The 15,048-nt window shown below is 37.3% G+C and overlaps 1 protein-coding gene across 1 annotated transcript in view; it reads right to left on the bottom strand.

Annotated features, from left to right (window-relative positions):
- Positions 1-2,923: 2,923 nt before the first annotated feature.
- The window catches only part of LOC140241998 (protein-serine O-palmitoleoyltransferase porcupine-like), a 30,221-nt gene continuing 18,096 nt past the window's right edge, over positions 2,924-15,048 (bottom strand). Inside the window, exons 9-13 of the mRNA XM_072321745.1 lie at positions 6,792-6,868; positions 5,723-5,786; positions 5,107-5,192; positions 4,347-4,454; positions 2,924-3,034 (exon numbers count right to left, since the gene is read on the bottom strand). Of these exons, the coding sequence (XP_072177846.1) occupies positions 2,933-3,034; positions 4,347-4,454; positions 5,107-5,192; positions 5,723-5,786; positions 6,792-6,868 (437 nt within the window). The 3' untranslated portion in view covers positions 2,924-2,932. The remainder of the gene's footprint in view (positions 3,035-4,346; positions 4,455-5,106; positions 5,193-5,722; positions 5,787-6,791; positions 6,869-15,048) is intronic.

Genomic DNA, 15,048 nt, shown 5'->3' with positions numbered 1-15,048 from the left:
CCATCTTAAGGTAAAGTATATCTTGCCGCTGGAATGTAGCTGAGCTAAAAAGATGCATACTGAATATGTCCTGGAAAACTGTTGTACTAAAACCTAATACTCAGCATAATGATACTGAAAAGAAAAGAAGAAACTAGGACATTGTAATCCACTTGACAAGGTTGAATAGTTTTGTGGCAGCATTACATTAGATGAATATCATAGAATGAATAAGACCAGACCAAAATACACTTGGTAAAAGAAAGGAGAAGAAGAAGAAGAAGAAAAAAAAAAACAACTGATGAAAATTCCCAAACAAAGAACTTGCAAGTATGTGATAGTAATTCTGGCACAAAGCGCAATGAAATTTGTACTTGCTACTTACTTACACTCAAATAACACAATAAGTAAAGGCAATCCATACATATTATCTAAATCAAGGCACATAGGGTACTTTTATTGCATGGTACTGGATAATATTTTCAACTACTGTAAAAGTGAAAATCATGCATGAATTTTTTTCATGTTCACTTACATGGACTTCACTTGTTCATAATTTTGCAGAACAGCATTTCCGTACATAGTTTACTGTCTCTAAGAAACATTGGCATACACACAAATGTCCACACACTGTGTAATATTCTATGTTTACGGTACAGGATATGGAAGACTATCTCCATCATCAATTGCTCAATATTCATCACTTTTATGTTCAAGCTCACATGCAAAGTTCTTGCACATTTTAGGCCAAAACAAGAAAACAGTAAATGGAGTATGCAGTCATTTCTTATACATCATCCTGTCTATATTAGCTGTGGACGTGATGCTTACGATACAATGTATGAAAGCTCACTGTATTGTCCACTGATGCTAAGAGTAGCATGATTTCACACCAATAGTTTTTGCCTATAATTCAGCGGCAATAATGTTAAGTAGTCTAGCCCTTTCAACATAGACAGTGTGCTGCAAAACTGCGGCAGTTTAGAAATTTACTTTTTTTAAATCTACAGTGTTTGCATAGCACTGTCACTGGTAGTGGCCACAATAAAAAAAAAAAAGAAAAGAAAAGATGATGATAATAACAATGACTCAGGGCTTACTGATAAATATGATGATAATGATCACAATAATAATATTGGGTTACACAAATAATTGAAATGGTCAAAGGTTGATTCCCCAGCCAATGCATACATCTTTCTATATCACAGTAATTTGTAAGGAACTAAAGCATAAGAGAAGAAAAATATATATATACTGCACAATAGCAGTAATGATGAAAATAGGCAATGTTATATAATGCCTGAAGAGATCCTTGCCATTTGATTGGTTGTTTGACATTGATCATTTGTGACCCGCTGCAACAAAAGGGTCCTAAAGTCGCGCACGGTCGAAGCCGTGAAAATCGAGTTTGAAGTCAGAGCATCAAAATTGGTCAAAACTTACGATTTTCTGATTTTGACATATTATTGTAGTCTGACATATATTCTATCATCTGTCGAAATTTTGAAGCAAAATGGTGAAAGGAAAGACCAAAAAATAGCGTTTTTCTGAGCCATGTTTTTTGGCGTTTCAACGAAGGAGAATCTGGGTCCAAAATTTGGATTGAGCACCACAGATAGGCCCCGCCCCTAACAACGACCAGAGTGATCTCATTGGTCAGTTTGCTGCTTGCCGCTAACCGAAGCGTGAAGCTCACACACTGCCCAGTCGACTGGTGCGTGCAGGCGGGGTGCGCTATGCCCAGCCGCTTCTCCTGGCATCCTGGTCACTGATTGGTCGGTGAGGAGACCGCCGACCGCTGTGCTTGAATGAGCATTTCGGGAGTTGCTAGGGCTTGCCTTCTATTGTCCGGAGGTGAAAACTGACTTGCGTGTCCCTTGATCGCGATTGCGTCGCAAGGAAAACTTTTAGGGTGCTTTTCTCGAAACGGTGATTTCCCAGACGTCTCGACACTCTCTTTCAAACATCGATATCTCTGCAGCCCATTATTTTTATAAGATGTGTTATATATCAATTTAAAGCAGAAAGATAAGGAAATTATGCCATGCAATTTTCAAATAATTGACCTCGCCCGACTTTCGGATCATTTTGTTGTAGCGGGTCACATTTAGGCCATTTCACTATGACGTCATCATCCGTGCAACTGTGACTCCATTTACAGTGCAATTTTGGATCCATACGATTTGCTCCATTGCACACTCGCTGAGAGCACGGCACACTACACATGTAAAACACTTGCATTTCATGCAGTGTGTGTATGCGACAGCGCGCTAGTGTAAAATGCTCAGTGAGCACTCTCGCGATCTCAGATTCTCTCTTGTTTAACATCAAATGACAAGGATGTATTTTAGGCATTATATAAAACAAATAATAAATGTTTTTCATTCGTGCAATGGACAGAATATTTCATTCGGTGAAAGATGAAATGTTTGCCCCATTCACGAGGCGCAGCCGAGTTGAATGGATCATTTCATCTTTCACCTAATGAAATATTCTGTCCATTGCACCCATAAACATTCATTATTTGTGTACTATAGAAAAACTATTGCTTTTGAAAAAAAATGAAAACATGTTTAATGGATATCAAAAAATAATTGAACAAAAGAAATGAAACTGTGCACTGCCAACCTCACACTAAAAGAAAACTTGATGCAACCAGTTACATTTGTGCCTTCATTGCGAACCACCTTTGGCAAAACATACACATTAATCTTCCCAATAGTAACCACATGTATAAGACACACACGTATAAACTTGATCAGCCTCAAAGAGATGCAATACAGCTACTGCACTGTTGAAAGAAGGCACAGCAAAAGCTCACGCAATGAGAATTGCCAACTGTTCACCAAATCCTTCATTTGGCACCAGACTTATGTACAACGTGCACTCCAGGACACGTCGTCCTTCGATCTTCCCGTCCAGTTTTATGGGAGGATGGAGATTGGGATGACGGTCACTGAATGAGCCAGTTGAACAGGTAGGTTCCGAGCACGACGTAATGACTGGCGTAATTCAGTCTTGACCACGTGTCCAGTGTGTGTTTCATCGTGTAGCCCTGCAAGATGGAGTAGATATGTTATAAAGAGAGAGAGAATGACACCGTTGGATTGACCCTCTCATTACCACTAGCGACCTGTCTGCTAGCCTCCTTTAAAGGACTTTTGTGCTGTTGTTAACACCAACAATCATGAACAAGAGAGCTGAAAAAAAAGAGCATGTCATCGCGAGGGCATTTGGAGGTCCCTGAATGTGATCAGCATTCATGAGCTTTAAAAAGTCTTACATGTGCAATCACTCTTTCTGAATAATTTTACATGATGGAAGACAAGCATCTTTTTCTTTTTTCTTTTTCTTTTTCCAGCAACAAGCTCGCAGCTAGTGAAAACAAAAGGTTATTGAAAGTGTATTCCCAATGCAGTAAATAAATGAAAAAACAAACAGTATTTTTATACATATTCAGGGAATAATTTTCTTTCTCGAATTTGAATAGCAATTTTTGTTGATGGACATACATTTTCAACAAAATTGTATACAAGTCTATGTATTGAAACTGCTATGCAAATTACATTTTGTATAGCAGTCATACCAAAATGCATAGCAAATTGCTATGCGATACCAGGAAAATTATTCCCTGATATTTTATTTGTTCATTATGTAACACGTGTTAAAGGACCAACACCTACTAGCACCTGTGCTACCTCTTGGTTCTTTTAGCAACCTCATTGTGTACATTATTGCCATATTGTAGCTCTTTTTTGATAAATAGTTTTAGATTACAGATTTATTTATCCATTATAAATTGGATATGTTTTTAGATCGTTTAGACAGTAAATTTTATATGTGCTATGTATTAATGTTAATGTATAAACATGTATTCAAACTTTCTTGTACATATGTTGTTGTTATAAATAAACTCAAACTCAAACACTACAGCTGTTCAATGGAAAGGTGATCCCATTTTTTTATAAAGCTTTGGCTGCCATGGTTTTTACTCTCCTGAACATCTGGCATTTTTGAGATACAAGGTTTTGTTGTCCCTCATGGCAAAAGATGATTTGCCAATATGAACAAGGACATACAGGTTCTGTGTGGTGATGTCACTATTAGGTTACTGTATGGAAAAAGTGGATATTTTCGCGTGACTTATTTTTCGTGCTCAGCTGGGTGAAAAGAGTTCCGCATGTTTTTGATTCTGCGGAATCAAAACCTCAAATACTGGAACACATGGCAGGCAAAAATATTTGTGTGCTTTTATTTTCATGGTAGTGTCTGGTTGCACGAAATGCGTCAAAATCTCAACACCGCCAAAATTTCCACTTTTACAGTATGTGCTATGGCTTATGTCAAAAAGCAGCTGCATTCCTCACCTCTTCCTGCAACTCAGAGTCTGTGTTGAAGACTACACCAAGGTAGGCAAGATGGAAGATTGCCAAGCCGCTGAAGAGGAGGTTCACAAGAATGACCAATGGATTCATCTGTGATCAGGCAGAAGGACAGATAGATAAATGGATGGATGGATGGATGGATGGATGGATGGATGGATGGATGGATGGATGGATGAATGAATGGATGGATGGATTGATGAATACATATCATATACAGTTAGACACTAAGGGTGCATATACGAGTGGGTGGTTGTGGTGTGTAATTGTTAAATGAGGGTAGTCCACACAGGGTTTTGGTACAAAATAGTGGCATGCTGAAACACTTTTATAGTCTCCAGTCTCCACTCAAATTGGTTACTGCTTTATTAGGTACTCCTCTTAATTGCTGCACAGGCTAAACAAACATTTCCGATGCATGTAATATTTACCTCACAATCACATGATCCTTTTGGTTAAATGAGTTCAAATTTTCCACTTTTTCAGATTTTTCACTTCATCTGCTTCAGCATCAGCATCATCATCACTATCATTATTATCATCACTATCATCAATTTTTTTAAATTTTTTTTTTTTGGGTCATATCATATTCTAATAATGGGAAGGAAGTGAAATTACCTAATTCTGTTTGACTATATGAGATAGTACCATAGGTATATGGAAACATTTTTTATGTTGAGATACATGCAGGGCATCAATAGCACAAAGTGTCAAAGACAACTCTGCAAACAGGCAATATACTTACGGCTTTGTATTCATGCACGCACACATTTTTGCACTTTCTGGCATTTATGCATGCGTTGAAAGTATCCGCCAATTTGCTTCTGAAAACTGAACAGAAAGGGGAGCAAAATTACCACAGAGGCTCGGACAGCAGAGATACATACACAAGCAGAAAATTTTGAAGTATTAAAATGAACAAAGAAATATATTGTTTGCCATTACTGTCTGACACTGAACCACCCATTTTGTAGAATTTCTCACAAGTGATATAAATCTTGACAAGATTCCTGCCATCTGCTGAGGATTTTACTTTTAAAAAAATGTAGCAAAGGTTTGAACGATATTATTACAGATTGTATAGGTCAAATTTCACAACTAATCTTGTTCTACTCCTCAATGCTCCATCCACACTTGTAGGCTTTATCACGAAAGTAAGGCCATCACATTTTATTAGGTAGAAATAATGATCCTTTTTTGCTTCATAAGCCACAATCACAATTTGTTACTATATGAGCATCAAAATCTAAACAAGAAAATATTTTCTTTTCAAGTAGAGTAAACTACGTATCATAGCAACAACAACAAAAATGCATTCACGCTTAAGTCTTCTTTGACTGAGAAAGCCTTCAAAATCATACCGTGCTCTATATAGGAGTACACGCCCAGCGAAAGTAATACAGCTGCAAGCTGGAAATTTAAGCCCTGTCAAAAGAGGAGAAAAAAATATCCCTGGTTAAGTGAGAAACACAGAGGCAGTTGTCCTCCTCACAGGGGCATTGGAGAGATGAAACATATATTTCTACCATCTTGTCAGTCTTCTATTATTTTCTAGCCATTCCAGTCACTTCTAGCATTTATTCTCTCCAAATCTGGCTCAGGCTCCCACATATTGGCACAGAACTACAGAGTCAGATAGTTTTTATATGATTGAAGAGACAACTGACTTGAATCCTGTCATTTCCTCTGGCAACTTGCCTGCAAAAAATGATGATGATATTTCCAAAAAGATATCAAGAGAATCACGTCACAAAATTGCATGCATTTAAATTTAACTTTGGACTTGTTCTCACAAGGATAAGTTTTAAATCACAACCTCATTTATAGTCAAATACATACTGTACATAGTCAAGTTAAAAAAAAAAAAATTGATAAAATGTTATGTTCATAGGAGGATGCATTATAGATATTGTGATCGCAATATGCAATGGAATATACACTCAAATTCAATCTAATATGTAATATCTATTCAATGCTCAATTACAGCTCTATGAGCATGCATTTGATATTTGCTGGAACATTCTTGAGTTTGATGCAGTCTAATACCTGAAGACGTATATGAAGACATATATTTAATAGCGAGTTTAATTCTTCATGTATCAGGACTTACCGCAAATTTCGCGAGTGGTTAAATTCGCGATTGTTGAGCACAGTACAGAAGTGAAGGAATGTATGTGTGCACGTCACAATCATGTCGATATTAGAGGTAACATTGTCGCATGTTTCTTAATTCGTGAAAAGCACCCAACTCGCGAAATTCGCAAAAATAAAAGCCTCACAAAATATTCAATGTATACAGTTGATGCATGACAGCCCAATAATCACAGATGACATTATGGAAGGAAAACTTAATGAAACTGAATAAAGAGTTTACATGTATTTTCCCACTTGCTTCTAGAGGTATGGATATGGATTTTCATGACAACTTACATGAAGTACTGAGCTGGCGATGTAAGTCAATAAAATGGCAGCAAATTTTCCCAGGTGGGCGCTGGTCTTGAATACATCTGCAGAAAGAGAAAGGCATGCCATGGCTCAGGTTACCCATGGGTCCAGTGACACAGGCTACATAATGTATTACCAACAGTCTCCACTGACTGCTAACAATACACAGCACATCTGTCTTTTAGATAACTTAAGAATACCATATCATATACCCAATTCAAGTAGATCAGTGAAGTGCTCTATCTAGCATAATATATGAATAAGTTCTGTGTTTTGTTTGTCGTTTTTTGTTTAATGCATGCTCATTCACTTGAAATTTAGTATCTGTTTTTGATTCTAAAATGACATGAATGAACAAAAGGAACAAAATATATATGGGGCATCATTATGCCTGGTAAGGATAAGAATCACAATGGCCATATATCACATCTCGGCATATATCACAGTTATCTCATGCAATATAGGTGCCATTCCTCTTCAAACTTGCCAGTAGTTTCAGGCATCTGTCATAAAAAAGAAGAAGCTCTTTTATCATTCTCGCTCAAGAATCAAAATAGAGAATGTCTTAACATTTGATAAACACAAAATATCATCATACACAAAATAATGTTTTTGATCCAAATATTTAAATTTGATGCTACAGTGGCGCTCACGTCCAAGTTGACACTCCGAACGCGTGTAGATGCGTCTAGACGCATTTAGATTTAGTCTGCACGCAGCCAAACGCGTGCAGCTTTCTGGGCGAGTATACAAACGCGCCTACACGCGTCTACACGCGTTTACAGTTCCGGTCGGAAATATGAACAATGTTTTCTTTCCGATGAGTAATGACTATTCATAGAAAATGAATGCTGCCATCTCATGGGCATAATTATGTAGCAGCAATAGAGAAATGCGAGTACGAAGTGGAATACATTCATGTACAACAGGGTTCTCGCCAGGAATTTCTTCACGCTTGTGGGAACTTTATGCGCGCTGATCTAGGGTGGGTACGGGTGGAAGCCTTATACAGTCAACTTCGGATACCTCGAATTCGTCGGGACTGAAGAAAATGGTTCGAGGTACGTGAAATTCGAGGTACGCGAATTCGAGGTACGCGTACGTACGTCGAATTTTCTTCGACTTATCCGACGTTTATCGATGTTCAACCTGGTATCTGTTATAGTGCCTACCGATTGTTTGCATGCTTGTCAATTGGAATTGAATCGATATTTTATATGAATGAATTGAATGAAAATCGGAATTGAAATCAGAATTTCAGAAATGAAGATTTTGGTGGCCCTATCGCGCCACCAAAAAAGTCGGATGTTTGCCTTTACTTTTGAAAATGAACAGCGGTAACAATCGGCTCCGTAGGATACTAAAATAAATGTCGGATGTTTGCTCATACTTTTGGAAATGGAAAACGATAAGACTCATCTCCGTATGGTGCTAAAACTAATGTCAGATATTTGATTTTGCGTTCGGAAATGATTAAGGACAACATTCGGCTCCGGAAGACGCTGAAAATGTCGAATAGTGTATTTGCTTTGACCTTCGGAAATGAAAAACAATATTCAACTCCGTACGATGGTTAGATAAGAGTCGGATGTTTCCTTTACTTTCGAAAGGAAATAGCAATAACATTCGGCTCCGGAAGATGCTGAAATAAATGTCAGATGATCGTTTTTATGTTCGGAAGTTCCAGTAACATTCTGCTCCATACGATGCCAAAATAACTGTCTGATGTTTGCTTTTAAATTTCGAAATGAATAACAGTAACATTCAGCTGCGTTCAATGGTAAAATTAATGTTTGATGTTTGCTTTGACGTTCGGAAATGAGTAACAATAACATTCAACTCCTTACGATGATAAAATAAATGCTGAATGTTTGCTTTTACGATCGAAAGTAAATGGCAATAACATTCAGCTCCGGAAGATTCAAAAATACATCTCGAATGATTGCTTTTACGTTTGGCATGTTTGAAAGTGAATAGCAGTAATATTCTGCCCCATGATGCTAAAAATGTATTGGATATTTGCTATTACATTTCGAAATGAATAACAGTAATATTCAGCTACGTTTGATGGTAAAATAAACGTCTGATGTCAGCTTCGACGTTCAAAAATGAAAAAAACAGTAACATTCGGCTCCGGACGATGATAAAATAATATTGTCAGATGATTCATTTCACTTTCGGAAGTGGACAGCAGTAAAATTCGGCTCCGTACGATGATAAAATAAATGTCGTATGTTTGAAATGAATAACGGTAATATTCTGCTTCGTACGATGCAAAAATAAATGACAGATTGTTGCTTTTACATTTGGAAATGATTAACGGTATTGATCCGCTCATTTAGATGCTGAAACAAATAGCGGATGTTTGCTTTCACGTTTGGAAATGGATATGGATAGCATTCAGCTCCGTAAGATGCTAAAATGAATGTCGGTTGTTTGCTTTTACATCTAAAAATGATTAACGGTAATATTCGGCTCCGTAAGGTGCTAACAGACTAATAAATATTGGATGATTGCTTATAAGAAATGAATAAGGGCAACTTTCGGCTCTTTACAATACTAAAACAAATATCGGATGCTAACAGATGTCGGCAAATGCTCCCGCTTTTTCATTTCAAACGTAAGTTTTGACCTCCTAATAGGGATCAACTTTTATAATAATCTATACGCCTATTTGCTAAATCTTAAAACACAAAATAAGATGATTGGATTTTCTCATTTTAATTTCGAGTAAATTTGACCACCAAAAAATAAAAATCAGTGATACTGGTGGCCCGATAAAAGTTAGTGTGGAGCCCTGTCTATTCTATTCTTTATTATGCTCGGCCTATAGTTCCACATCATATTCCACAATATTTTCATAATCACATTGCTGGAAAAAAACAAAATCAGTGCTTGCGTTCTCGGGGAAGAATAAATGAAACATACTTCGTGAAAGGCAAAAAAAAAAGTTAAGAAAAGGCACTACGCAGGAGATTGATGTTTGGACAGTGGACCGTGAGTAATGCCAAAGATATAACTATCAACACCTACGCAGGTGCGCCACGACGGTTTAGAAATCTACGCGCGCGGTATGACTATCATGATCAAGAAATAAAACACAGTGGTTAAAGAAAAGAAGATGATGGGCAGAGCGTTGTGCTATCGTAAGCACTCCATTAGCAAGGGTGCTATGTGCATACCGTGTACGTATGTAGGTAGGTGTTGGGGATTTTTCTCGTCAGCTGTGTACCGGGTATTTCTTTGGGCGCGCGATTGTTCTGGTCGGGAATATTTACAGTCGAGTGTGAAAAGATTTGTGACATGTCTTCTTCGCTGTCCACGCGCGCTTAATCGGAAATGCTGAGTGATGTTGCAATTCGATTCGAGTTACATGCTGGGAAAAACAATAAGTTAATTAAGATCGGGACAGTAGATTTCACTTCGAGGTAACCGAACTTCGAGTTATTTCTTCGAGCTACGCGAATTTTAATACACGGAAACTCCATAGGAACAATCGGGACTTTCATTTTGCCCCCGAGGTAAGTGATATTCGGCTTATCCGACGTCGAGGTATCCGAAGTTGACTGTATATTGCCGCTAAAAATGCCACTAAATGCGACATTTTCACGGAGATGTAATGACCGTTGTGAGGGGCATATCCTCACAGAAACGATGCAAAAATTCCATACCTTTTGTTGTCAGCAGTTCCTCAATGATAAATGAAAGAGAAGTAGGTGCCGATGATGAAGGTTCCGTTTTCTTTTAGGCCTTTCCCGTTTCACCGTTGCAATATGATTAGCCGTCTCTGCATCGCAGCAACGCGCGCCGTGTACTATCTACTAGTACAGTTTTTGCTTTCTCGCCGTCTGCTCGACCACGTGGTAGGCCTACTGCATGCGTATGCGCTAGAAGCGCGAGAACTTTCGTGACATCGTTACACTTTCCTTTCTGGGTACTAGTATACTGCGGTAGTTTGGCAGTGACATCAAAGAGTTATCATACAAAAATGTACCTCCCTGATTACTGTACACGAGTGATGGCCGTTATTCCTAAGGTTTGTTTAATCATAAAGTGAAACGATTCATTACTGAGTAGGGTTGGGGGTACCACGTATCGACACCCTAAGGATCTGTAGCTTGTTTATTCTAAAAATATAGTACAAATCCGCCTAATTCTTACCTCAAATATGCCATAAATACTGCAGTTTTGAATGTCGTGACCGTCTCGTTGATTATGAATCTCCGTTTTAAAATAGCGCAATTTTAGTGCGTGCGTCCCGTTTTCTTCGCGCAGCTAAAAAGGGAACCTTGCGATCGGCACCCCCTCTCCTCCATAGGTATACACGTGAATTTCACAGCATAGGTAATACACGTGAATTTCACAGGCCATAGGTAATACACGTGAATTTCACAGCCATGCGTCGTTACAGATCGGATGTGTAATTTTTAGCTTGGTTTGTTTGAGTTTGATTTTCGTTTCTTCGTTTTTATTGTTTTTATAGCTAATGACACTCAATCCCGCGCGTACTTTTTCGTTCTATACGCAAACAGCCATGATACGCAGGGTGTCGATGGGAAGGTGCCCTGTCGATAGGTGGTGCCCCAACCATACTTCGAAGGGTTGTTAATCGAAAACAACAACACCAAAGGTCGGTTTATAAATGGATGTTCAAAATAAACAAAACTGATTTCGTTCGGAGATTAACAAACATTATTTCTTTATCATTTTCCAATCAACGAACCTTCAGAACAGAATCGTGTTTTATCTATCATCGTTATTGTTTCGGAATAGCAAACCTTCATAGTAAGAAAACTGTCACCGTTTCGGGGCTGTTGCTGTATTCCGAAATTATACTGGCAGAACGTTCGAAATAACAAAACTGGTTTCGTTTGGATATAAACGAACATTTCTTTATCATTTTTCGATAACGATAATCTAGAATTAAAAATGTAGAGCATTATTTTATGATTATTCTTTCGGAGTAACGAACCCTCTAGAGTACGAAAACTGTAGGCCTACCGTTTTGGGGCTTTATAGTTTTATTCCGAAATTCACTGGTAGAACGTTCGAAATAACAAAACTGATTTTGTTTGGAAATAAACGAACATTTCTTCTTTATCGTTTTCCAATTACGATCGTTCAGAATTTAGAATCTATAGTATCAGTTTTATCATCATTCTTTCGGATTAACGAACCTTCAGAGTAAAAGAAAACTGTAACCGTTTTGGAGCCGTCGTTGTATTCCGAAATTTCACTGGCAGAACGTTCGAAATAAAACTGATTTCGTTGTGAAATTAACGGAAATTTTTTCTTTATTATTTTTGGATTAACGAACCTTCAGAATAAAGAATCTAGCATTATTTCATCATAATTTCTGTCAGAGTAACGAACCCTCAGAGTAATAAAACTGTAACTGTTTTGGGGCAGTCGTTATTCCGATATTTCACTGGCAGAACGTTCGAAATGACACACTGATTTCGTTTTATTTCTGTCGGAGTAACAAACCCTTAGAGTACGAAAACTAAATGTTTTGTGCCGTCGTTTTATTCCGAAATTTCACTGGCAGAACGTTCGAAATGACAACTGATTTCGTTTTTAAATTTACGGACATTTTTTCCTTTACTATATTTCGGCTAACGAACCTTCAGAATATAAAATGTATAGTACTATTTCATTACTCTTTTTTTTTTTCTGTCGGAGTAACGAACCCTCAGAGTAAGAAAACTGTAACTTTTTCATTCCAAAATTTCACTGGCAGAACGTTCGAAATAACAAACCTGATTTCGTTTGGACATGAAAGGACATTGTTTCTTTATTATTTCCGATTAACGAACCTTCAGAATAATAAGGAATGTAGTTCTATCATTATTTCGGAACAAACACCGTTTTGGGGCCATCGCTTTATTCCGCAATTTCACTGGCAGTGAACAGAACTCTGGCTAACCAAACTGCCTTGTGTGAATGTGAAAAACATTGTTTACTTTCACTTAATCAAGAACTGATCTGGAAGGAGAACATTTCATGTGTTAACGAAAATCAAAACTGCGTCAAAAATGATTTGTATAATGCCTAGGCCGTCATTGCTAAAGAGAATAACGTTTCGCTTTCTCCCGTAACAAAAAAAAAAAAAAAAAAAAAAAAAAAAATGCTCGACAGTTAAGCGCATGAAATGTCAAAACAATATCACATTACGTGAACAACCAAACATTCTTTATTTTAAATAAAAATTATCATAAATAAACACTAAACAAAAAGTAAGTTCCCCCTAAAACAAATCTCTGTAATTTATGAATCAGGAACCTTTGAGGAAATCTGAATACATGACTATGTTGCTGTATTTCTCGGCTACCTTTCATGTGAAATTCAGTGGATATCACTTGGTCACGCTTGAGTGAGCAAGACTTAAAGTCAAAATGGTCACTTTTTGAAGTTCACAAGGCCAATTTTGCAACTTTGATTTGGTGATATCGAAACAAATTTCAAATTTTCAGGATAAAAAGGCATGCAACGTATAATTTATGTGCTTCTTATCGTACCATGTGACTTGTGCACAAAATTTCACGGTTGAGTGAACACGGGGTGAAAATTACCAAAATGGCCGATTTGACATGTTTCTCGTGATAATTTCTGTCAATTGAGATTGAATTCGTGTGTTGAACAGTTTTTACACACAATTCGCGTAATTTCACGGTTGAATGAGCACATTAAAAACAAAGAAAAATAACTATCTAAATTGTGCAGTAAGAATTGCGTGACAACAAGCGAGCACGTGGTGCACCCGGTGTCAGCCTTCCTCAGCCTCCCTTGGGTGCCTTGGCCTGACCCTCTCTTTCCGTCCTCAGGACCCTCTCACAATACCGTCATGTCTGCTGCAGGGACCAAAATGCTGTCTGTAACTTCACACAAATTGCTGTGTGTGTGGGTCCCGAATCGGAGCGCGTGTGAGTGACCAAGTGTGTGATGTGGTGGTGTACAGCTAGCTACATTCTGTACAATGTCATGCCGTTGCGTTGTGATCGGTGCGGTTTGTTTGTTGTTTGTTGTTTGTTTTTATTTCCGTCTTCATATAAAAATACACACATGACAAGTTGCATATACATTGCATACACGTACAGAAGAAACGGGGGATTGCCTGTTCAGTCATGTTTTCAAAATATGTCTGTTCTTCCACAGGGTCCCGAATTTATAATACAATACAAAAATAATGCACTGTACATACAAAACATAAGAAAAAGTAATGAAAATCATATACCGAACTGGTACATGCACTGAGAGTCAACAATAATCAGAAATAGGTAGATAAAAAGCAGAGCAAGGAAAAGAAAAAGAGGAGAACAAACTTACAAAAGAAAAGGCAAGACTCATATACCCCCCCCCCCCAAAAAAAAAAAAAAAAAATAAAAATAAAAAAATAAAAAAAAATAAATGGCTGTTACTGGTACTCCATTGAGTCCTTTTTTTTTTTTTTTACCATAATGCTCTATCTAGATAATCAGATAATAACATTTGAAAAGATCTTAAAGTTGTTGCATTAATACGAATTTCAATGGGCAATAGGGCCTACATTGATATTCCCCTGTAAAAGAAAGTTCTTTTACGGTTATTAGACTTTTGCTTTGGAAATGGAAGATTCAAGTTCTGATTTGAACGAAGTGAATAATTAAGAAATTTTCTAGAAATGTTATCAGACATGTAATTAGGGAGAAAATTCTGCAATATCTTATAAATCATCATACTCATATTTTTTTTTTTTATATCGGTATTCAAGAGATTCCCAGCCCAAAATATCATGAATATGTTGAGTAGAAACAAAAGAATATGGATTTACGCTCATAATCATACGGCCTGCTCTATTCTGTAGCTTTTGAAGAGCTGACAGAGAACCTTGTGGAGCTGAATACCAGATAACGTTTCCGTAATCAAAATGTGGAAGAATAACGGATTTACATATCAAATTCAAATTAGATTCATTTCTTCTTCTTCTTCTTCTGATTAAGTCTGCCTCCTTCAATAGACTGAAGATTCTCAATCTTCCAAGAAAACCAATCAGTCTACTGATTTTCTGGCACATGTTTTCTACATGAATATCTCATTTCAACTCAGCGTAGATATGAATTCCAAGATATTTTATCGTTTCAACATTTCGAATTTGAGTATTCTTTATTTTCACATCTAATGTACGTGTTACACCTTGAGAGCATAAATCTCGTACCAAAAAGCATACTGACGGTCTTTGAATAATTGACCAATAGTTTATTCT

This window comes from Diadema setosum, chromosome 2 (genome assembly GCF_964275005.1).
Source record: "Diadema setosum chromosome 2, eeDiaSeto1, whole genome shotgun sequence".
Taxonomy (NCBI): domain Eukaryota; kingdom Metazoa; phylum Echinodermata; class Echinoidea; order Diadematoida; family Diadematidae; genus Diadema; species Diadema setosum.
Note: the sequence above shows the minus strand (reverse complement) of the source record. Positions and strands in the feature narration are given on the sequence as shown.